At 40.7% G+C, this 26,105-nt stretch overlaps 1 protein-coding gene across 1 annotated transcript in view; it reads left to right on the top strand.

Moving 5' to 3' along the window:
* Positions 1-26,105, top strand: part of LOC138213088 (neural-cadherin) — a 258,811-nt gene that overhangs the window by 133,835 nt on the left and 98,871 nt on the right. Inside the window, exons 20-25 of the mRNA XM_069173941.1 lie at positions 1,052-1,243; positions 2,105-2,548; positions 2,713-3,043; positions 4,351-4,444; positions 8,423-8,607; positions 15,163-15,392. Coding sequence (XP_069030042.1) covers positions 1,052-1,243; positions 2,105-2,548; positions 2,713-3,043; positions 4,351-4,444; positions 8,423-8,607; positions 15,163-15,392 — 1,476 coding nt within the window. The remainder of the gene's footprint in view (positions 1-1,051; positions 1,244-2,104; positions 2,549-2,712; positions 3,044-4,350; positions 4,445-8,422; positions 8,608-15,162; positions 15,393-26,105) is intronic.

Below are 26,105 nucleotides of genomic sequence, written 5' to 3'. Positions count from 1 at the left end.
TGTAAATTGTATTAAAAAAAAAAACATTGGCGTAGCTTCCATGTCGTCACCTGGAAGTTTGCTATTGTCACAGTACCTGACTCCACTTAACTCCTGGCCAATTCGAAAATCGGCAAAGTGATGGTGTGTGGAGCGATGGAGCTATGGTGATACAAATGAGGCCTGGTTGCTTTTGGAGCCTGCCTCACGTGGATATTTGAGGACTTGTAGTTTTAGCCATCTCTGTGTTGACTTCATTTTTCAGTCCTGGAGGTTGCTACACAGACAATACTCCAACAGTGTACACATATCGCTGTATGGCTGCTGGTTGTGTAACGAGGCTATATTGTGGTACAATGTTTTCTAGAATGATTTGATTCACTGGTACTTTCTCAGGGCCATCTACTAGCCCCCTAAGAAACTGCTATGTCTGAAGAAAAATATCGTTTGCAACCAGAGATAATATTGACTGCACTGTGAAGGCTACTAGGAGGTGCAACCAAAAAGTTGGTAACTATTACCACCAAAAAAATGCAACTCATTTCAAACTGGCTGCCTTTTCCTTCAACGTTCTCCCTTTGTGCAGCGATACACTGGTCTCAGTGCTACTGCTATGCTTGAAACGCAGATTCTTTACACGTTTTCCCATAGATGCCCCAGAACGTCACAGTAGACAGTCTGACTGATCTAATGTCAAAGAAAACCAACCTGGTTGCCCTCCTGACCTGATGTTTCTTTGTTCTTTGGTCTTGGACAGTGATGTTCTGCCTCTCTTGAAATACAACATCACAAAATCTAATGTGTGCTCCGTGCGACCCAATAATTGGGTGGTTAGGGTGCATACCACATAGGCGCAAATTCTGTGAACATAGTCCCCCGAATCGATTCCTGGCTGGCCGCAGCTTTACTTAATGTTATTTTTTCCAGCTCTATTCCGACATATTTCCTCTCTGTGTCCAACGCTTACACCTTATATAGGCAGAATGGGCAAAAATATCAAACCTAAAAAAAAAAAAAAAAAAAAAAAAGTAACAGTATTCTCTATTCACACAATGTCATTGCATGTTCTAAGGTCCTGGAGCTCGCCGCAGAGGACAGGGACACTGGAGAAAATGCCCAGCTGACCTTTAGTGTAGTGGCTGGAGATCAAGAGCAGAAATTCTACATGGTCAGTCACAAGCAGGAGCAGCGTGGCACCCTGAGGCTTAAGAAACGTCTGGACTACGAACGACACAGCGAGCAGAGGTTCAACCTCACATTGAAGGTAAATGAAAGCCATTCCACTGGCAAAGCATTTACGCTTTTGAAGATCACTTTGATTCAGCTTCTGTATCATTTCTCTCTTACTAAGTGATTTCAATTCACTTTGGTGCAGGGGACCTTCAGTTAAGGGTATGCAGCATGTGTGGACAGGAAATGGAAGAAATACAGTCTGTGTAAAACCCAACAGAAAGCAGAGGATGAACAGAGCTGTGTTCCCTGAATTTGAGGTGTTAAAAATATGAAATTGATTTGCATTCATCGACAGAATGTTCCTGAAAAAGTGTTGAGAATAGTCAAAACTGATGAAATAAAGCAAAAATGTTTTGAATTTTTTTTTAGCAATGTTCCCAATTTTATTTAATTTTTTTTCCAATACTCATAAATCCCTCAAATCAATGTCAGCTATTTCATCAAAACCTTAAAACTAACAATTTCAAGGTAAAGAGACTGCTATGACTGCTATGAAGCCAGTCAAAGGGAAGAAATATATCTTTTAAAGTCAGAAGATTAAATATTTTCATATTGGTGAACGTTTAGATTTAGATTCAGAAAATTATAAATCATAAATAGAAAAGTTATATAAATTAGAACAATGTTGCGGTGAGATATTACTCATAACAAGTGATATAAAAGGGTGCAAAATAATACAATGTTTGAAGAGTGGGGATTGTTTAGTTGTGTTGACTTGTATGTGTTATTTACTTAAAGAACCAGAATAACTGTAGAGTATCTTGGAAAAACTGCAGTCCATGCTAGCCTTATTTTAATAATAATGTTTGATTGAGAAGAAGTGAATAACTTTGTTTCTTATCTTTTTTATGCTGCACTTTTCTGTGATACTGTTTGTGGTTTCTATTTTTAGGTTGAAGACCTGGACTTCTCCAGCCTTTTGCACTGTGTGGTGGAAGTTGAGGACTACAATGACCACGCTCCCGTCTTCATTCCACACTTCCTGTCCCTCGCCCCGCTACCCGAGGACATCACCGTGGGAACCAGTGTGGCACGTTTGATAGCCAGCGACTCCGATTCAGGCCAGAACCGTGACATCACCTACGGCCTATCAGAGGACTCAGATCCGGAGGGTCTGTTCACTATTGACCAGTCTGGTGTACTCTCTGTGGCCCGGCCTCTGGATCGGGAGAGGATAACCCAGCATCAATTGGTTGTCATAGCAAGTGATCATGGAGTTCCACCTCTCACAGGAAGTGCCACGGTTCAGCTGCCTCTGTTGGATGTAAATGATAACGGACCAGAGTTTGAGGCGGCATACTCCCCGATAGTCTTTGAGAATGTGGCTGGACCGCAGGTAGGCTTGACAGAGTTTCTTCTCGAGCAACATGTAACATACTGATATAAGTTATGAAAGTGAGAACAAGTAAGTTAGGGAGAGGCAGAGAATCACTGGTGGCATGGATGAAAAACTCCACCCTGAGCAAGGCACAATCCCTAATCCTTTTCTTTCTTGTTTAGGTAGTAAGGTTGAACCAAACGTCGACCCTCCTCCGAGCTGTGGACCAGGACTCGCCCGAGAACGGCCCGCCCTTTCACTTCACTGTCCCCTCCGAGTATCACCACAGCAACGACTTCTACCTTCAGGACAACCTAAATGGCACGGCGACACTAACAGCTCTGAGGACATTTGACCGTGAGCGGCAGAAAGAGTTTCTTATTCCTATTATAATGAGTGACAGCGGTCGTCCGGCCAAAACGATAACCAGCACCCTGACTGTAACCATCGGTGACCAGAACGATCACGCACATGTGGCGGGGGACAAGAAAATTTTCATCAATAGTCACAGAGGTGAGAAGGCCATCATCATCATTAGGTTGTTGTGTTCAAAGACTAAGATAAAGTGAGGCTCTGGATTAAACAGACATACTGTATAACACATCTAACTAATATATAAAAAGTTGTACTTATCTACTTTCTGCTTTTTCAAACCCATTTTGAACTCTGCCCTCAAAGTTTTCCATCTCTGTCGGTGAAACATACTGCCAGCTAATTAATTCCTAATCAGTGTGCAGTAATTAAAACACACATCATTTTTATTGTGTTTTTCACCTCTGCCTCAACCTACACATTGTCATTGCATTATCATTGTCAGCTTGATCATTGTTTAGACAGAACGACTCCCAAGGTGCTATTCTAAGAGTTACAAAGGCAATCCATTCTTCGATGTGCCGTGCAGTCAGTTACAGTTATGTTTATTCTTCTTCAGCCCGATGCATGTATGGCTCACAAACAAACCACATAATAGAATATCTGAGCTCAGCGTGGCAGTGAATCCCAGATTTGGAGTCTGCATATATTTTTGGGGAGCTTGTATTGGATTCAGAATGTGCAGTTGAGTCAAGTGTTAGAAATCTGATGTTCTACAAAGAGATGAAGTATTTTGCATATTTACATTGCTTTTATTCGAATTTGCACTTACATTACCTTTGAAACAGCATGGCATTATGAGTTTTTGCCATTGAAAGTCACGAATGCTAACAGTTTGTTCCAGCGGTGTCTAACTTTTCCTTCAAAAGTTCCTGTCAAAGACAAACAAAAGGCTAATATTCAGCATGTCAAGGTCGGCCTTCGCGTTCTGAACGGTACCCTCCCAATAATTCCCACATGGCTCGGAGTGTGAGGAATTGGAGGAGAAAGTAATGGCAACAACAGTTCTGTCTACTTGATTATAATCATTGTGCATTCAAACAGCATTTTCCGTTATGCATTTCCTGCTCGCTATGCCAATCACTTGCAATGTCACTCCTTGCTTCGGCTCTGAAGCCTGAATATTCGGGTCTTTCGTTATTTAAATCTATTTCCCTCAGTGTTAATGCGGTTTGTCTGTGTTTGGGATGTAATGTGCAGTCTTGTCATTTTCAGGGCTCATTCCCTTTTCGTTTTAATGCTATTACATATATAACACGTGAATCACACACTTAAACACATGTACCTTGCAATACACATTAAATCAATGGAAGACCATGGCATGAAAAAGTATTTGCTCTCAAATCTCTCGAACATGTCTTTTGCTGCTGTATCAGTCAACACATACACACACATGAGCAAAGGGTTGCTGTTAATTTAAACTCATAATCTTCATTTTCTGTTGTCAGGTCGTATGCCTACTACGGTGCTTGGGAAGGTCTACTCTCCTGACCCTGATGATTGGGACAACAAGACGTATGTCTTTGAAGGGCACGTGCCAAGGTAAATTAAACAAATTAATTCAGTGGGTCCGTAGTTTCTAATCAAAATATGTGTCATAAACTAATCCAAATGAGTGCCAGGGAATCTTCTCTTACCAAAAGATGCTTCACATCTTGACATTGTGATGATTTATATCACGTAGTAGCCCCATATGCTGGAAGAGATATAAAGTTGTGCTGTATGATTTATATTGCTGTAGAACTTTTAGAAGAATCGACAACTACAGAAAAGGTACATATTTCAAGTGAAATCATTTTTTTTGCTCATTTTACAGACGGGTTCAATCTGCAGAGTAGGTGGTAGTGCAAACATGAAACACTGTAATATAAGTCAATAACATACTGTTTTATTTGCACTATATTTGCGCTTATGAATGCTCATGCTTGACGATGTGCAGAAGCCATCTTTGACCAAACAGTTCTGATGGCCTGAAGTCTGTGTTGTTTAGTGATAGATGATGGACCTGCGCTGCTTCAGATGATCTACTGCACATTATGTCAAGAAACCTGATGAGAATCATTTCGTTATACGTTGCTTTTATGCTCTGCAGTGTTACATTTTCCCGACAACCCTGCACCGTCTACATCATTTGGTTTGTGGCTGTGATTGATTTGAAAATTGAAATAATGCAAAGCAACAATACCCCTGAGTAAAATGTCAATTTTTTTTTTCTACAATTTTTTTCTCTCCATTACTCTATCATCTTGTCCAATTTTCCTCCTCAGCATGATTTGTCATTTCCTCATTCCCTCCCCTCCTTTCCTTGTTCTTCCTTCTTTGCTAATGTTATGTTTTCCTGTATTTAGATGAGGTCACTTTTTGAAAATGCTCTCCTTGAGACTTTAACCTTGCCAAAAGTGACAATGAGCTGATACATTTTTAACTTGTACAGGCTCACACACACACACACACACACACACGCGCACACACACACACACACACACACACACACACACACACACACACACACACACACACACACAGAGTCCCACAAATCCCATACAGTGACACTCCAGCACCCCATGACACCTTAGTCTTCATCTTGTGAGCTGCACTGAAGTAAAAATCACAAACTTTTGCCCTTTTTTCTCTCAAAGTTTAAGTTCAGCCTGTTTGAAAGGCTGAGTGTAATATAAAGTATTAACATTTCATGACAGGTCTCTTTTTCTTGGTGTTTCAAACCTAAGCTGAGTTCAAAACACATTGTTCTAGCACTGACGTACTGGTTTTTCACAAAACATTTTTGATCGCTCATGTCTGCTTTATACATTTTTACTTCAGTGCATCAAAGTAATTCAATTTGAGGGGTTTCGGAGCAAGATAATGTATTGTAGTTGTAGCTACTGTGTTCCTTTGTTAAATAGTGCAGAAAGGGAATTTCCATTTGATTTGGGATATTAGATCATCTTGCAGCAGGTTTTCTCTATAAGTAACCCATTCTGACTGGACTAGGAGAAGCCTGTAATAAGATAAGAAATTGATATGAGGTTCAATAAAATTAGGTTTTAATAAACTGGAAAGTACCAAGTAGGAAAGCTTTGGTAGTTTCACTAGAAATGTAAAACTGTCTTTTATTGATGTAAAACCCAGAGTTGAGTGCTAGACCAAAGACATGATGTACACATAACAGCATGCGCTGTGAAATCTGTCCATGCAGCCCTCGTCTCTGCAAGTGGTTTATTATTTGATTTGCCCAGGTTCTGCCTTGGGTTTCCTCTGTAATTAAACGTAAACGAGCTCATTTGCTATACAAGAGGAGCATGGAGACGAAGACCAAGTAAAAACATCACAAGCCTTTGTGCCTAATAGTCATTTTCATTTTTTCCTCTTGCTTCCAACTTCCTAATGTATTGCCTCGGCTCACTTTATTTTTTTGTCCCAGAGGGCAACTGATTAACAGCAAAAAAACAGAGTAAACACAAAAAAAATAAATAAAACACCTAGCCGAGGGGGATGGAGGATAATCCGCGTTGGTCTGTCTTTAACTTGGACAGTTGGATCCGGCCCCGCAGGCAACAGGATATGTTTAGCCTTGCTTATATGTTGAGCATTTATATCTCTTACAGTAGCTCAACCCATGTGTCTCACACTAATATACACATTTTAATAGCATTGGTTATAGCATACCACCTCATTTTGCTAAATGCTGTATACATATTTATGTCTATCATCATACGTTGTCATAGCCTCGACAACCACTTTTTAGGTCACAATGTCTTCACCATCCTGGTAAGCGAGGCTAGCAGGTGCTTGTCCTTGTCCAAGTGACCCCTGGAAGAATCAGTGATGGTTAAGAAGCACTTCATCATCCTCACTGTCAACGTTACGTAACGGTTCAATTGAATAGATTGCAGTTATGGCCAATGAACAGTGGTAGGTTAGGGTTAGAGTTAGGACACATTTTGGCAGGGAAATGGTGTACAGTCTGTACTTGTATCGCATGTCATCACTTTAGTGGTCTCAAAGCGCTTTACAGTTTTCCTCACACACCAATGGTGACAGAGCTGCAATGCAAGGTGCTCGCCTGCCATAGGTAGCAACTAGGGGTCCAGTGTCTCGCCCAAGGACACTTCGGCATGTAGACAGCAGGACCCTGGTATCGAACAGCTGACCTTATAATTAGTGGCCAACCATATCTACTGTCAGATTGAGTGAAGAGGAGCTGCTGCTGGGATGCTGATAAAAATGCACTGTGGTGCATCGGGTGGAATCATAAGTATTGTGTAGAATCATCACGACCAGATCTAAAGCTCAAGTCGGAGCCATAACGTGACGCAGCCTGTTCTGATAGAATCAAACCCTTGGGTTGAAAATGCCAATATGTAATCTTAAAGGCCCCTGCATCAATCACTTTTTAAGATGATTTTCCAGTGCAGGAGTGGTTTGGTGGAGCTACCTCAGAAGAATGAGCCAACCTAACCTATTCTAACCAACCCAGTCTCACATGAAATGTGTAACAGCTATGTTGGTCCACAGCTCAAAATGTATGCGTTTTTTAACAACAGCTCACACATTTTAATATCCTGACATTTTTCTTGACCCATTCATTCCTATTGGCCTCTATCCATGTCAAATGACTCTCCAACACAGTTTATGTGCCACAGAGGTAAGCACAAAGTGCCTTATATTTGGGCACCAAAACCTCATGGTTAGCTTTTGGAAAATGTCATGGTTTGGGTTAAATAACTATGCTATTACATAATGAATGTTACATACGTACATTTTACTTTAAATACTTCCAAGCTGATTTCTGCTGTATCCCAGACTTCAACACGTGTCACCTGGGTGAAAGTCTTGTGTTAACTAACTCAAATAAATCAGTGTTTATTTTTGCCTTTTCATGGACTGCAACATAGGTGTTTCCGTGTTTGTTCCATTCAACCACCTGTGATCTCCTCTCTTTACAGACACTGACACTCTGTCTAGGCATCACCCGTCTCAAATGTTAGCATGTCACAATTTAAGAGCTGTCATTGTGATACATTTTGCGCTGTGGACCAACATAGCACTTTATTGTGAGGCTGTGCTGACCACAACATACTTTTAACTGTAATATACACTTAATATACAATAGATGATAAGCGTGTATTCATACTGTTTGTTTCTTTCTGGATGTTGCTACACATCATTCAATCATTGAGATCCAGCCTGCTGTAGCTTTGAGAGCGGAGATAGCAACTCAAATTACTTCCAATTTCAGAACATGTAACGTTATTAGTAAATACTCCTTAAAAAGAACTGCTTCTGCAAGGCATTAGATACATACATGCAGTGGTTGACAACTTGCTTTTATGGGCTTATTAGGTTGGCTGTGAACTAAACACGTAAAAGGCAGGTTTCCAGTGTGCAGATTAATGAGTGACAGGTGAAACGTTTTCATCCCGGTAGAGGGCTGAGCTCGTGTGGATTAGAACAAAGGCATCATTATGAAAAAATGTTGAACGTGGTGTGGTTGTTTTTGTGCTTCCGTTCCCTCAGTTACTTCATTCTGAACAAGCGAACAGGTTTCCTGATCATCAAAGAGAACGCCCCACCTGGCGCCTACCAGTTCCAGGTCCGTGTGTCAGATGAAATTTGGCCGGATGCTGTCTCCACTGTCACCGTACACGTGAGGGAGCTGCGAGATGATGCTGTCTACCACTCTGGGTCCCTTCGCCTGGCAGGTAAGATTGAATCTCCAGAGACACAAACACACACACACACACACACAACCCTGTCTCTACCTCAAAAGTTGTCTCTGGTATGACTGGCTGTACATTAACTCCTGGCTGATGACCTTTGACCCCTTCCCTTTCCATGCTGCGTCTTGGTTTCTGGGCCTGCTGTTCTCCGACGGATGTTGTTGTCTTTTGCCACGGTTTATCCCGTTTCTAAACAAGTTATAGAACTAGCGTTAAAAGTTATAGCGGAGTTGTCATAACTTGACTGACAATATTTCATCTGATGAGTAATGTAAGCAATGTAACTTGGAATATGTATGTGGTGATTTCCTCTGCACCGTGCACGCTATGGCGCTTGCACTCCATTTGTGTGCAACATGAGCAGTCTAAGACCTTTGTGATCCACCTTTATACAACATGTCAGGTTTTATAAGGTCCACATTATTTCCTTCTCTGTCTCTGGTGTTAACCTTTCACTAATCGTTTATGAATGTCTGTACATGTTTTCAGTTAGATAGAGTAAAGTCAGCACGGACAGTGTGTGCAGAATGATGTAAATGTAGCTCTGAAAATTACACAGATGTGTAATAACTTACACTGAAACTGACTCCCCCTATGAACTAAAGACACAGTAAATCCCACTGTTACCAGGTCCATAAAAAAACTGCTTTACTTATAATTTACCTTCAAGCTTCTGCTCAATTGTATTCATTTTATTTTTACATTAACATTAAGGTGCTTCACTCCTTGGATTGGGCCTTGCAAGCACACTTTAACCAGTTCATGAGGTGCCACAAACATCACTTGTTATCACCCTGCCTGCGATCAGTTTGACTGATGGCCTGTGACATTATTAGTATTACAGAAACAGGTAGTACCTATAATAGTACAATTTAGGATGATGCCTGCTGACAGGGTAGTGTTGTAAAATGTGGTCATTATTTGCACACTTGTCTCCAGTCATATACATTTAATGAGTGCCGATTTCTGTTTGCTCGAGCTGTTTGCAGTGTTTCAGAGGACAGTTTCACTCTGAGGTAAAGATGATTGTACAGCAAAAGATTACACTCACTATTAATTCCTCTCCGTTGACTCATGGGATCTCAGTTGATGTCTGTACACACCCAGAAAAACCTGTTTCCATTACTTATGCTGGCAAAATAATTAGTGGAGGTTTTGCTCAGCCAGCATATTCTCCTCACATGTTGAGCAACATCCATCATTACCTGATGTACAGCACATTGGCTGTCGGCTCTGAATTAAATTCGCTTTAGAGAAATGGGACATGGCTGAAGGATTTTTATGATTTCAGAGATATTGAAATAGAAGCTGACGGAGAGGCCAGCGGTTGCTCTCCGAGGACGAGAGGGTAGCAGAGGGAGAGAAAGACGGAAAGGAAAGGGTGGAAGCGGGAGTCAAGCCTCATATGAGTAGACAGAAGGATTTCCTTCTCATTCTGAAAGAGGGCTGGGATAAATGAATGTGCACAAAACACAGAGGCAGCGTGGTGGAGAGCAGCTGGTTCCCACAGTTCAATATTTGTGCAAGAGACATTAATCAGTGTGCAAAATGTAGACAAGCAAATGTGTTTAAGGTGTTTTTCTATTTGTTTGTGTTTCAAAAAGTGTGTGTATTTTTCACCCTTTCAATTTGACATAAGAAGGTTAAATTATTTCAACAACTTATCCCTGTGGGTCGGTCACTTCATTGAAATTTTTTTCAAATCATCAAAAGGCTGTTAGCTGCAGAGTGTATTGATCTAATAGAGTGTAGTCGTAACACAGGGACTTCAGCTGAGAACTAGAGAGCACCGGTGTCACTGCCATGAATACACTGTCAAAATCACCCAAAACGCTTTTAAACTGCAGTTCAGCAAGCAATAAACTCACAAAAAAATGTAAGTTTGATGTTTCAAAACAAAATGCAATATCAAGGATTAATGACTGAGGTGTAGGCAGCAACCAAAACAGGCCTGTGTGTGTGTGTGTGTGTGTGTGTGTGTGTGTGTGTGTGTGTGTGTGTGTGTGTGTGTGTGCGCGCTAGCACACAGGATATGGAGCAGTAGCCATTTCTAGGATTTTATTTTTCCATGTGGAGCTTTGGAGTAAACACTCTCATTGATTCTCAGTCTCGGGGATTATGAAAATATTCTACTTATAGCATTACTTACACCCTCCTTGACATTCTAAATCCCATTTCAAGAACAAATGTGGAATGCAATAAGGATGCACAAAGAAAGCACTAGTTAAATCTGCCTCGCTGAGATTAAGGCTCCTTCTGCTTCTCTCTTTCTCACTATTGATGGAAAGGTAAAAAATGTGGTTCACAAAAAGTCCTTGAAATGTCCACATAACATGAGCAGAGAGTGGAACGGATAGTACTCGGGGGGGAAAGAACAGTCAGAAACATATGATGAATACATACGGTGCACACAGTAGGCCGACACAGTTATATGTTGCACGATGAGGACTCTATAAACTATCCCTGCCAAGAGATTAGCCTTTAACAGAACATACAGTTCTCATGTTGCAGAAATAATTCTCTCTTTTCACATCCGTCAGCCCTCCAGGGTACATGGGTAAATATATTACTGGGAACTATATTTGAGATCCTTGTGAGTGCCTTCACCATCCTTACTGATCTGGCACTGGTTATCACTAATACTGCCCAATGTTTATGTTAGTTAGCTAAAATGTAAGCATGGGTGGTATACTTTTGTTTTATTTATTTTTCTACGTCTGCTTAATAAACGGGACATGAAACAACCCAGTATCGAGGCAAAGCACGTAATACACCCGTCAGTCTACTACAGCATCGTCGAGAAAGTACTGGATTTGATCCTAACCGACCTGCTTATTTTGGATGACTTCTGTTCCATGAACTCCTTCTCTAACTCTGGATGTGTGGAGTTTGAAAGTGAATTTATCCAGCACAGAGGGTCTAACAAAGGATGACAACATGTTGCCTTTTTGTACTGCAAATATAACATCCAGGGTTTTGATGCAGCACGAAGTCAGAATATTTCAGTTTCTGCTGCATTGATGTTGTCCTGTCTTCAGGTTATGAAGTATCCTACTAAAGCACTGGAGCCTGCCTTTACTTTTAGATATTTATAATTAACATTCATTTAACCCATCATAATTGATCAGAGTACAAGGTTGCATTGTCTCACTAACAGTCCATAATTCAAATGTTTTTTTATTCCGAAGGATGTCTGAAAATCCATATTTTTGAAGAGCATCAACCAGCAAATGTCTAGCATTCATGATCAACATTGAATTGATCATGAATATTCTTATTGAATATTTTCTCCCAATAGGTCAGTTGGGTAAGCAGCCTCCTGCAGTCTTTACGGTCAAATGAAAACTCCTTGAATCTGTTGGTGTATTGGATTGCCAGAGATTAAACTCAGATCAACCGTCTTGCTTGATTCTGAGCAGAACAGCAAAAAAATGGTTTACCGCTCTCCCCAGCTGCCTCTTTAATCGCAGTGGGATCCTGACAAGAACTGGTTTAGATACCACAACACTGCAGTTGAACCATTTGTTGGTTATCCACAAGGGGCTTCAGTTTCTAAAATAAAGAACCTAAAGTTAATTATCAACTGTCGTGCTTGTTGTAGAGAAAACAGTTCAGTAAAAGTAACAGACATTTACATTACAGCTGAGTGCTGCAGACAATTATACACATTTTTTTTTTTTTACTGGCTTCTTTAGCTTCGTGAGTCTTTATTAAAGCATGCTAACTTCCTAGGAGGATTTAGTTCTTTGTAGTGTTACTTAATTTATAATATCTCATCTTATTATTCATATTTTAAAATAGATTTGCTATTGACCCCTTTGCTCTAACTCTAAATAATCTGCCGCAAAGTAAAATATATATTTCTAAAGTAGAATTGCATGGCCACTGACAGCAGTTTCCTTTCATTGAATATATAATGGCGCCTGTTCTCAATGTTTCTTTTCTAGAAACATGTTCTCAAGTGTTTTGTTGCTTTCAAAAAGAAAATTCCAATTAGTTTTCCAAACTTCAAAAGTCATCAAAACAACCCATTTTCTGGACATGGTCGAAATAATACTTTTACACAAAGCTCTACTGGGATTCAGTCATGTTAAAGCATTTGACAGGAAGCAGCACAACAACCTTCATTGTCATGCCTCAGTTCCTCTCACAACAGTATACTGCTACATGTGTGGGGTATTTATCCCCTTTTTGCACCTATTTGTGTGAAATCACAAACCTACAGGCAGGAGGGCATCTGTGCGGCGCCTCCGACGAAGCCTCTGGGAAGGAGAAAGCAGTAGTGAGTTGTGAGGTTGGATCAAAGCCAGGTGCAAAGGCTGCCACTCTGTGTTAGGAGTTACTACCCCCCCCCCCCCCCCCCCCCCCCAGCCTCCATCCCTCCTGACTGTCTCTCTGTCTGCCTGTGCCCTTGTTTCTCCCTCTGGACTGACTGATGGGAGCTGACATTAGCCTCGATCCCTCACGCTGTATCCGCTGAGCCCGTTCAGAGCTCCCTGTCTTGTCTCTTAATGCCCAGGCTCTGTCTCCCTCTATGCACTCACAAACCTAATCACCCTGCTCACCCCTTTATATGTGTGTGTGTGTGTGTGTGTGTGTGTGTGTGTGTGTGTGTGTGTGTGTGTGTGTGTGTGTGTGTGTGTTATTTTAGTGGTTTCTCTGTGAAAACCAGTTTGAGTCTCAGAATGCTGATTATGATGACATGTTTGTGATGTTGAGCAGTGTATGGATGTCCTTGGCACTGGTCCTCAAGTTAAAGGATTGGCACTAATTTCTTTAAGTTTTTTTTAAGTTTTTTTTTGTATTTTTCTTAAAACAACAATCACATGCCTACATGTACTTTTTTTCACAGCACTTTCACTTTCTGTTTATGCTGCCCGACACGAGATCCCTTCCTTCCTTCCTGAATTAGCATACGATTCCTAGTTAATGTCACTATATCTCCACTACAGCTGAGCAAGGAAACACTGTCTATGCAAATAAATCTTAAATTGACTAACTGAGACTGCAAAAGCCACATGTTGGCTTAAACTGAATTTTGGAATGCCTTAATAGATAGAATAGGGACTGTATTTTATCTCCATTCTTTACAGTGGAATCACAAAGGGTTCAAGCTGGTATCATGCCAACATGCATCAGTCCACTGCAGGATACCATGTCAGTGTCATGTTTCGCCTCGCTTAGGCGTCAAAACTGAGGTGCCTCAGGTGTCAGCACCAAAGACCACGTGGCTAGATTAAGCAAACACTTACTTAGGGCTAGGCACAAAAACTACTGGGTTCGGGTGTTGAAAAGATCATGGTTTGGGTTCAAATAAGTAATTTAATTTAAGTCATCAGTGTTTCCCCTAGCCAGGGGGGCGCGGGATGGGTCGAGCTGAAATGAAACGGGTGCGCGGAAACTGCATTAATAAATAGCAGTAATTTCAGTTCTATTTTGTTCAGGGAGGTGGGAGTTCCCGTCAGCAGGGCGGTCGACCCTCCTAAGACACTGGTGATGTTACAAACGGTATTTAAGTTACTGAAAATAGGTTACGTAAGTTAAATACATAAAGTAAGCAACTTAGTTACGCAACGGAAATATTGCTGTTTCCTCACAGACTTGAACCCAAGGCACCTGAGAGTAAGTCTGAGGTTTAATCCATCCAACCGTTATGCCTACTCAGGTTTTAGCATTCTTTCTTCCTCACCAGTAGATGCTACTATCTCCTGCAAACTGCTCATTTAGGTGACTCCTGGTGGGTCGTGTTTCATTCTTGGGCACATTAGCAGAATAAGACAAGAGACGACTGTAAAGTCCACATTGTCTGCAACTCTTCATCCAGAATTTGACCAAAACTATTTGCATATGAAACAGTGGAAGCTTCTAGTTATGATCCATGTTTGCCTTAGCCAAGTGATGACAGCTGGCGTATCATGGTATGTCTTTGGTTGTCAACCACTGGAGATGCAGTCATTACTGATCAGTTGATCAGGGTGTTGTCTAGCGAATTGATGCAATCATAAGGTTTGTGCTCCTTTCTGACTGTTACAGACTAAAGGTCTGTGCAGGTTGGCGGAATAATCTTTAAGTGTGGCTTATACCCATCTTTATAGATTTCAACTAGTCTTCAGGTTTTTCCCAAGCTTTGATCATGAAACTCTGAAATACTGAGCAGCTGCTGCAGAGCGAGTATTGACAAATAAAACAAGAGAAAGATTTACTCCACAGCTTGCTGCTTTTTATGATTAGAAACAGAACCCTAAATTGTAAAGAGCGTAACTACTTTTAATTGGTACAGATAATAAAACACACGCACACTGGGAAACAAAGTGAAAACATAAACTATATAGTCAGATAATGTGAGACATTTTCAATAATTTAACATCGTAGCTCTTAATTGTTCAGGACCTTTTTTTTTTTTTTTTTTTTTTTTTTTTTTTTTTTTTTTTACTTTAGCAGTTTAAAAGTAATTGGATTTGTTCTTGAGTATTGGTGGAAAAAATGAGGCCGATTTGATATGTTCCAACCCTGTGTACGTTTGTGTGTGTTCCTCAGACATCACAGCAAAGGAGTTCATTGAACTGAAAGGGAAGCAGCGGAGCCGCTACGAGCTGCTGGTGGACTTCTTGTCTGAGATGCTCTCCGTTCCACCTGATGATGTCAACATCTTCAGCCTCATGGACGTGAAGGAACAAATGCTGGATGTTCGCTTCGCCGTGTACGGTGGCCCCTCCTTCCTCCAGCCCGAGAAGATGTACGGTTATCTGGCCGCCCACAAACAAAAGGTAGTTCATTCATTGTGTCCTTTAGCCTTTTATACACACTGACACTTAAGGTGCGCACAGTCAAGTCCTGTCAACCTGATTGTTTGGCTGGCTGTTCGTTGGTGTCTGCATCCCAGCTCTTGATTGACTGACAACACAACCTCTTGAATGACACACATGATCTTACCAATTGCACTCCACTGACTGAGTGCACTGCAAAGGCATCGTTGAAATCCTACATGGGTGGGGGGCAGCCTTCCAAACAAGGTTGTGCTCTCGTTCTCTCTGCGCTTGCACTTGTTGGTTGCAAGCTGCAGTTTTGCCTCTGGCAATGTTTTGGCTGAAGCCTGAGTTAAATTCTAAAAAAATTAAACGTGTCAGTCAGAATGAAGGACATTGTCTCGGTTTGTTACACGGTGTACTAACAATCAGAATTCTACACACAACATGGTTATAAATCCAACTGCATCAGAAATAAAACTGTTATGGAGTAGCGTGTTATATATCTGACTCATCCTGGACATCCTCCAATGCTTTGAACAAAAGCTGTATGTCATCAGTAAACTCAAAGCAGTCTTTGAGTTATTCCTTGGAAAAGTACATTTTAACCAATTTATTCACCCATTTTTGTGTACAAAACAGTAAAGTACAGTTTAATCAAACCCACTTGCAACCAATAGTTTATCCATACTCTTGTCTTTCTCATCCATCTGATGCGACACAGTGTCCGTATCCCAACAGCTTCGCCACAAGCCACGTCTTCACTGGATTACAGAATCGCTGCAGACCTGCCTGTTTAATGTGCATTTCACCAAGTGCGAACTACTTACTGATGTTCCCAATCCCAGCCATGCTTTAAATGGAAAACTAATTGATGCAGTCTGACGTTGTAAATAATTAATATTGTCCTATAAAACTTATGTTGAACATGTTGCTAAAAAAAAAATTATAATTTATATTGGATTCCTATACTGAACCAGAGCTGGATTCTCTACAGAAAAAACAACAAAAACTACAATTCACCATACAGTAAATTATGGAGAGACCCTGTTTACTCATGCAGCTGACACTACCCTTAAATCACTGGATGCTGTCTCATACAGTGCGATTTGATTCATTAGGCTCAACAGCTTTCACACTCATCACTGAGTTATATGAGTTAGATGGTAAATATTAAGTGGTTCTGAACTGGTGGGTCGCAATTCAAAAGTCGGTCGTGGAGCCATTTTGAGCGGGTAACATATGTGTGCGTGGAGAAAAAAAAATTAGGTGAAAAATAAAATGCCATTCAAAAAAACAAAACCTAAAATCTTTTGAGGATTTTCAAGGACAACTTCAAGAGCTGAGGACATCACAAAAGTGTAAAATTTATTCAGGTTTTGAGGCAAAGCAGGTACTCAGCATCCTACAACTCAACTCACCATATTTTATTTTCCTCTAAGCTCCACACCACTGCTGAAGACCTTATCTTATCTGCAGTTGTTGAAATGGTCAGAGAGATGCTGGATCGATTTGCATGCTGTTCAGTATGTATCCGCTGAATTGGCAATTACTACTATGGTTAAATTCAGGTTCTTAATTTTTGTATATACATTGTGTGGTTAAAAAGCATACAGTACCTGTGGAGATAAATATCTTTCATTTAATTTGATTTTTAGCCTCAGATGCACTTGTGTTGCACTTTTGTATGTCCTGTTTGCAACTGTGGATGAAGGCATTATGTAATACATCAAAAAAAATGTTGTGAAATAAATTTAACTGGCTCAAACATTTTAAAAAAAATGTAGCTGTGACTTACTGTAATAACTACTTAAAAATGTGGATCCTGAGGTCAGACTAGTTGAGAACCATCAATCTAGAAAGTAGAAAGATTGAGGTAATTTTCATCTACATCACATCTCATTAAAATGCAAGTAGTGTACAAATGGGAAGACATTCACCAGCCTTGACTTCCAAACTACTAAACGTTCTTTCCTTGTTCGTAATGGTTCTGTAAAGGATGCTTTTATACCCTGACTGACAAGTGTCGGGTTGGGGGCTGGTTGCCCTTTTTATGGTAACATCATTTAAGCATACATTAGCCACTTAATAAATATGTAAAAAGGCTTATGATACTAATGGATCCACTGCAGCTTGACTGGCAGCTGGGTCTGTGTCTTTTTTATGTGCACTTTGCATTTTCTCAATGGGTTTAGTCCAGGTTCTCCTCTGTCTTTCCACATCCCAAACACCTGCAGGTTAAGTGAAGACTTGAGTTTGCCTGACGGGATCCTGTACTGTACTTAAAAAAATATCATCTGTTGAGCTTTTGCTCGACATAAGATCTGCAATTTAACGTTTGGTGAGACATTTCATTCCTTTGTCTCACTTGTTTTTTATTCAGCCAATGAAGCAGCTTTAGCCGAGTGCATCATCTCAGCAGCACACATTTTCAGTTGAAACAATGAATCAATGCACATCCATCTTGTTTTAATCAACCATTCATGCTGTTGCTCCTGCTGTTGTTTTTCATGAGAGCCTTGCTGCTTTTATTCATCCACCCACACCACATTCACCTACCTATAGATATTTTTAACCAGTGCTACCTGACTAGTCTGTTTCATATGCAGCAGTGACCCATACATGCAATGCTGATTATCAAACTAATATTAAATGCATTATGACATATTCTGACTTTCTGCATAGCACATGTCGTTCTTTTGGATCCTTGAGTCAAAAAACTGCAATCTGTCAAAAAAAAAGTATATACACTCAAAAGGCAATGTAACATGTGGTTCACCATGTTAGACAGCCATGTTGAAGAGTGGCTATAAGGTGCAATCATAAACTTTGAAACTGTTCCTGTTACACACAAAGTGTTTAACATTAGTGACCACTGACATGTGCGCATTTGCGCTTCACTGTGGACCTGAAACCTGAGCAGAGTGCATATCAAATTTTGAATCAAGTTTTTGGGGAACAGACAGAAGTCACACATCGAGCGAGTAGGCGAAATGGAGATCATCGATTGTGTTGTTGTGGCCGAGCAACTTGCATGTGTTCAAAGCCCTTTGTACAGCTGTGTTGTTATGTTGGAGAACCCAGTTGCCATGGCGCCACAGTTCAGATTGTTTGGACCAAATGTTTTCACTGAAATCCATCAGACCGTCACAGTAGAATTTAGTGTTTCCAGTCCAATGGAACAAATTTTACGGCGCAAAATCCTGCGAATGTCAACTAAACCCTAGTTGCACCGTTGACCTGACGTGTCTTCCTCAGTCTTGGAAAATTACATTCTAGCTCTCTTGAAATGTGTATGTTTCTCAAAATACCTCGCCCGTCTCATTGTTTCGTTGCCATAGGCTTTCTGAAGAACCTCAAGGGTCTCCGTTGCTGCTATCCTGAATTTGACACAAAACCTAATATGCACTTTCTGCTCAAGTTTGTGGTGAAATCACAGCTGTGCTCGAACCAGTGGTCACATCGAACAACGGAAACACAACAAACCTTTTTCCACCATTGGAGAAGTAACATACTATTCCAGCAAGAATACACAAAGCCAAAAAAGTAATGTCACCATCGCAGCGAGTATAGAAAAAGCCATTGTTCGTGCTCCTAATCTCATCATACTAGCAGTAGCAGCCAAGCTGGCCTCAAACCGCTGGAACAGACTCGCTTGTCCATTCAGTCATTACTGTGATAGAAATCAGACTTGTAGCTGCTTGTCTATTTGACACTATGTAAGTACCATTTTCATTTTTCTACTTCACATTTTTGTATTTAATTATGTGACACCTAAAAGTAAATACAACTGAACGTAATGCTATCCCTCAAACTTCAAACTAAAAGGAGAGTGTTCTTATCCAGAAACAAGTTATTACATTCAGTGTTATTTACCAAAGACGTGTGAATCCTTAAAGTCTAACAAACTTGCTGAATATCTCCCCTCCTCATTAATGGTGGTAAATGTATACTGTGATAGTTATCTATGTTAAATAATCAATGAAAAAAAAATATATATATTTTGGACCATATCGCATACGTTCAGCATTAAAGGCATTTGAAGGCTTATCACATCAATATTGGGTGGACCAAGTAATTGTTCTTTTAGTAGTATCATTTAGTTATCTGATTTGATAACAGTGTACCAACCATAATGTTGAAGAATATTTGTATGGGTCATGTTATGCTTTTATTTGATATTTGCACCATACGTTGACAGGGAATGAGGGTAAGGAGAGCTGGGGAATGATATGCAGTAAAGGTCCAGCTAGCTGAAAATTGAATGCATTATACGCCTTAACCACGCTGCTATTGGGTCACCCGGATGATCTTAGAAATCGTTGAACTGATGAGGAGAGCAACAGTTGCCAATAGGGCATATACTAGATATGACAGCTGTTAGGATGAAGTCCAATCCTCAGACCATCATGCTTACACACTCTCACGTCTTACATTCTCAATTCAGACAAATCAGATTAGATGCTTTGATTATTTGATTTAAAATGAGGGCAAATGATAACTCATGAGGTATACAAATTAATGACTATGTTAAACAGTAATATTAAACAAATAAAAAAAAAAAGTTATTTGGTTATTTGATTGATATAAATATACCATGAAATGATGTCATTAAATTCATATTTCCTTTTATACCAGGCATAGGTCCCTGTTCTGGGTTTAAGGACTTCTTGTTAGACATTTCAGTAAAGGATGTTTCGTAAAAGTGAGAAAGAAACACAATAACTGTCATTGCATTCCGCTGTATTCAGCTTTATATAACCCCTAGCATTACATGGCATTAAAGAGTCTCTGATGGTAATATTCCTCAGCTGTACCAAATCTGTTTTCCCCTTTTAAAATTTAGCTCTAATTTCCAAAGACACAGCTTGTTTAACTTGTCACAACAAGCTACTGTGGTGAGCGCACTTGACTTTTTTTTTAGTGTCTCAATATATCATCCTCAACCGTAGCGTACACTTTCAAACCATTTTTGTTATTTAGGACACGCGGAAGTGAAGCCTGATTTAGGTCATTGTCCTGGATGATTATTTCTGGGCCAACCAGGGAAAAAAAATATTATTCCTGCTGACTTCATGCTCCATGAGTGTGGAACATCCTTTTAAATCCAACCTAATTTGATTCTAACAGAAATGCATAGTGTGGATTATGTCTGTAACACAGTACTTTGGATATTGCACAAGAAGAACAAAAAAAAAACAGAGCAGGAGTCTGTCAAATGAGAGGGGTGTGTAAAATGACATGGATCTGTGTGTATTTGGTCTTAAATTGTCTTAATAAATTACATTTCACCCTCTCAGGAGGACAAGCTGTGCAAAATTCTAATAATAAAAAAAGCATATCATCACAACAGAAAAGAGAGTTTCTAAACCACAACGATTTGACTTTATCACACTGATGCTTCCTGGCCGCTGGCTTCAGTCAGACCTCATTTCACGTTTCAGAAGTCTGAATGGAAGTGGGACGTTCCTGTGGGTGTGTGTGTGTGGGTGGGTGGGTGTGTGTGTGTGTGTGTGTGTGTGTGTGGGTGGGTGGGTGGGTGGGTGAACCACAGAAGTTGAATTGTATGCATTTCACAGCAGGGAGAGAAAGAGAACGAGCTGAACTGGTGTCCTCTGAGGGAGCGATGAGCCAGTCTGTATTTGCATGTGTGTGTCTGTGAGGGTAAAAAACACAGTGTATGTCCTGAGTCCATTCATGGTCATGGTGGTCAGTTCAGGTCAAATACCGCACTCTTCTTCTTTGCCTCTCAACCTCTGGTTGTTTCATGTGATTGTTGTCAAGGAAGAAGACAGGAAGATTAGAGATGCAGGAAAAAAAACATGAAAGTGAAAGTGAATAAGTTTTTACTATGACAAAAGCCGAGAGAGGCAGAGAAAGATGTGCGAGCGGAGAGGTAGCCGAGGCTTTCAGGTGTGATTTGCGAGCGGAGCGCAGAGCGTTTCATCTGAATTCAGCCAGGTTCTCCAGAGAAGACATTGATCAGAATGAGATGTGAAGCGTGGTGAGGGAGAGGATGAGCGGGAGCTGGAGAGATATGAGGGGTGCTTGGTGGACGAGAATGAGAGAAACAAAGAGAAAGAGGAGGGGCGGGCGTTAGGGATGCAGGGGATGAGGCTGTGCTTATTATTAATGTTCTCAATTCTCCAGTAATGCCTCAGAAGTAGGAGATTTAAAAAAAAAGAAAAAAAAAGTCTTTATACTCCATGTCCCCCTATTTCTCCCCGCTCTACCTCAGTAATAGACCTCATCCCTCTGTGTTTTCAATCCAGCAGGCTCCACTTGACTTTTAATGATACTACATTGGTTTTTGACTTCTCAGAGATTATTGATATGGTGCTCCGATACCACTAGTTCTTGTCATTATATTAATGTGGCCCTGAGGGTATGTGGGGAGGATTGTGGAGGCTTCTCAATGCATCGGAACAATAGTCCAAGAAACAATACATCCCCCTGGTCCTTTATTCCCTGCTATACACTCAGTTCTTCCTTTCAAAGGTTCAATGTATGCCTCTGTGCATTTCACATTTCCCACATTTGGGAGACTAGATACAAAAGATGCGGCATGCCAATGTCTTTGCAAGCATTTAGGTTTTGAGGGTTACAATGCTCCAGAGCAGGGGAGCGTAGGGAAATATTTATACGGTCTATAGAGGAGGGAGATTTGTTACATATTTCAAACTAAAATCTTTCTACAGAATAATGATACAACTTTAGAACTCAGCCCCTGCTGAAGAGGAGTTAAGATGTTGTCATTATCCATGAATGAGAAATAAGGAATATAGAATGAGGGAAACATTATTGTGTTCTTCTTCTATCAATAATTCAAAATGCCTTCTTGGTGGTCCAAAGTCACAAGAAATACAGGCATGAATAAATCTCTCTTTTGGCTTTCACTGATCAGGATGACACCATTACAGTAGTTCTCTATACATGTGGTTGGATAAAAGGCTTTCAAAACAAAAAGCAAAACGTTATTTTTAGGTGAAGTTACTATTGGCCGCCTACTCCTCCTGCAGAACCACCTGACAGCCAGCATCACGCTGACTTTACCTCAACCTTCCTCATCCCCACGTCTTCCTCCTGTGTGTTACCCTGTACCTGCTGCCCCCCACCACCACCTGCTCCACATCCATCCATCGCTCCCTTTCTCTCCTTCACCTGCAGAATAATCCACTGTCCAACTTTTGATTTGTGTGCTCAGTATGTTTCGAACATGTATTTTTACCTTCTACATATATAAATAACTTGATGATGTGTTGCACCGTGGGGGTGGGGGCAATCTGTCTGCGTTACCTGTTGCTGCGTGGCATCATTTCATTTCGGCGTCCATTTTAACAGATCGGAGCATCCACACTGCCCGCTGAGACACAGCGGTTCGCCATTTATAAAATAGAACCAACGCCTACTTTTTTTTTTACTCATGCCGTGACCAGTTCCCAGCTGATATATACAGGGAAACAATCTATGGTCACATTTGTACTGTATAATCATAGCAAAAACCCAGTGTTGGCTCTAATTATATCATGACGACACTTTACCGGGTGAAGAGCGTGTTTTTCCCTCTGCTCTCTTCGTCCCTCCCTGCCGGTGTGAGTGACTGTGTGTCTCGCTATGAATGGGGGTAAACACAAACCATTTGCCTGCTCTTTGGTTACAACTCATCACTTGTCAGACATCAAAAATTCTATGCTGATGGCCATTATAAAGGAGAAACTCGTTGTTTCAATGGTAGGACCTGCAGCTGCAGCATTGCAGCTGACACGCAGCCGGTGTGGACATACACGCACAACCACGCTGCAGCTGAGCAGCACGTGAAAGGTAACGCACACAACAGGCAGGCAGTGTGTTCCAGGCTTTATACTCACCATAGAGCTCTAATTTGTAGTGTAATAGGTACATCTGACATCAATCATTTGTGAAACATACACATGCATTCCGAGTGACCACTTGTGATCCAATAATATTCCTGCTCTATATGGAAAATGAACACGTACATCACATAAGTAAACAAGTAAATAAATATGTTAACACCTACAGAAACAAGAGGAGACAGAAGTCAAAGCAGTAGGCATTTAATAAAATGAGATCAAGAGATAGCAGATCACTCGCTGAGGTTAATAGCTGCTGTCAAGGCAGACAGAGATCTGTATACTGATTGGTGAAGAGCTGTGAGAAGTGTAAGCCTTGGATATAGCTGCATATGTATATTATGATCCACATTTTGTGATAAAAACAAATGATGCGAACATAGAAAAAAAAATTCTGAGACAGGGTTGCCACATCACATTTGGTCAACCAAAACAAACTGTCATTCAATATTCAACAACACAGATCTAGAGCACAGTGAATGCGGTTTAAAATAGATACAGTCTACTGTCTCCATGTTCAAATTCATTTGCTGTAAGGCTGCACATCCCCTCAACAAAATTTAAGTCAAGGGAAACCAAAGAATAGAAATAATTTCACTATCAAGTGGAAGCATTGATGATACAGGTAGGTAAATTAAAGCAGTTTGTTCTGCATGGAAAAAACATCCCTGTTGATATTGTCAAATGTACAGTGTTTAAAGCTCAGTCAGCAATAACAATGATCCATAAAACATAATCCTTATCAAAGTTACAGCCATTGCAGCACAGACACTTTGGGCAAATAAGTGGAAGAACTTAACTGCATGGTTAGTCAGTGCAATTCACTCACACTGAATGAAGTCCAATCAGTCCAGAACATTGAGCATGAAGTGACCCGCTTTCGTGTTCAACACTGTTCACACTCAGTGTGTCGGTGAGTGTGTCGTACTCTACGGAAGACCATGTGTATGTCAACTCAGTGGGAACCTACCTGACCAATGTCACTCACAAGTCAAGGGCAACACATCCAAATGCAAACATATACACACACAGACACACACACAAACTCATATACACACATACAGTACATACTTAATTTCCGTAAAATTTTCCTCTCCACAGCTTTATGTAACTGCTCAACCTGGAGAGTCATAGTTTCCTGTCTGCCTCATCAACATTTAGCCCACGTTTCCAAGAACCAGTGCAGAAAAACAGAGCAATTTCCTCGACATAAACTGCCTCCTACAGTAGGCAGTTTATGTCGGATGTTAACGGATTCACACAATGAATTTGCACTTTACACCTCAATGTTCTGCTACTGATGTGTGTGTGTGTGTGTGTGTGTCCAAATCTGTTTATTGGTCTGTGTAAACTTTATTAGCCAGACATGATTACCTACACATGCAATTCCAGGGAGGTTTTACCTCCCTCGAATTTTGTTCTGGGTTTTGTTCTTTTGGAAATGTTCTCAGTGAAAGTATACATAGTAGACTGCAGTATAAAAGTTGTTGAAAGAGGGTAAAGGACATTTGATGTTTAATCTGGATCAGAGTCAGTTTTTTTTTTTTTTTTTCCTCTATGTAAGGGCTATTCAAAGGCAACTGGACGTGCTTGAAGTTCCTCAAGACATTTCACCCTGACTGGTGGGTTGATCCAGGCTTTTAAACTCTTATGGGGTCATTAACACCTTGTTGTTGAGGTCACATGTGAGTCACTAACCCACCTGTCCATGTGACTCTAAAGACCCTCATGAGTCATGATGTGGATGGACGTTAAGCTGCCTGGTGATGGATCCCAGGGCTACATTGGAAGTGGTTGATAAGTGTTCACGTCCTGTGTTTTGTGACGGTTGACCCAGTTTGACCTTGATGACCTCTTTCACTCCTCTTTTAAACAACTAGTGTCCCCTGGATAAAAATCTGTACATTGCTGTTCCCATATGATATATCCATACGATATCCAGATTTCCTTCAGATGTCGGTGTACTACTGACAAGTTGTATCTCCTGTGTTGTGCCAGGCGCTGATGAAGTGATTGCTTCCCCAACTGAGCATTTCTAATTTCATTGAAATGCATACACCGTATTGTTCTGCTTATCGTATGCTTTGTCCTTGGGGTGAACACATTTCTGCCTCAGAGTGTTAGGGGACTTGAAGTGTAAAGGGACGCTATGTTTGCTGAACATGCTCCTGGGTTCTTTTGATACTTCTGCAACCTGAAGGGATAACAATGTTGTTCCATTTATTGTCCTTCTATTCTGTCTGTTCTGTGTCTTTTTGAGGGATTTGTGAAGGCCCGGTTTGGGTAATCGCACAATTTAAGGAATTTCTTGATGTGTATTTGCTCTGTCCTTCTGGGTAAGTTCTGAGCCCACAACTTGTGCTCCAGTGGGTGGTGAGGATCCGAGTAAAAATTGATCTGTGTGTGGGTTTTCTTTATACTTGAGGCAGCTGTCATCTTCAATATGCAACGCACAATCCGAGAAAGCCAGACTACTTCCTCTGACGTGCTCCCAAGTGAACTTGATGTTGTTTTTCCCAGCATTGATGTGCTCTGTGAAGGCTTCCACTTCCTGTGTTTTGATTTTGATCCAGGTGTCTTACTTATACCTAAATCAGTGGCTGGGAGTGATTCCTAAGGAGATCAGGACCCTGCTTTATACTTCTTCCATATGGAGATCGGTGACTATTGGAGACCGCTGAGCTCATAGCACAGCCAGTGTCTCATGTCAAATAAGCTTAATTGTAGTCAAACGCTCCACATACTGGGTCCTGTCTGCCTGTCCTTTGATCACTTTTTAGATTTGTTTTTAAGTGCCCTCTTTTTTAACGCACAAATTAAACACACTGATGGCTTCTGTCCAACAAAAATATGGCAGAACTTT

This window comes from Embiotoca jacksoni, unplaced genomic scaffold (assembly GCF_022577435.1).
Source record: "Embiotoca jacksoni isolate LCO1_2020_lvr unplaced genomic scaffold, fEmbJac1.0.p SCAF_6, whole genome shotgun sequence".
Lineage (NCBI taxonomy): Eukaryota > Metazoa > Chordata > Actinopteri > Embiotocidae > Embiotoca > Embiotoca jacksoni.
This window is presented reverse-complemented; position numbering and strand designations above follow the sequence as displayed.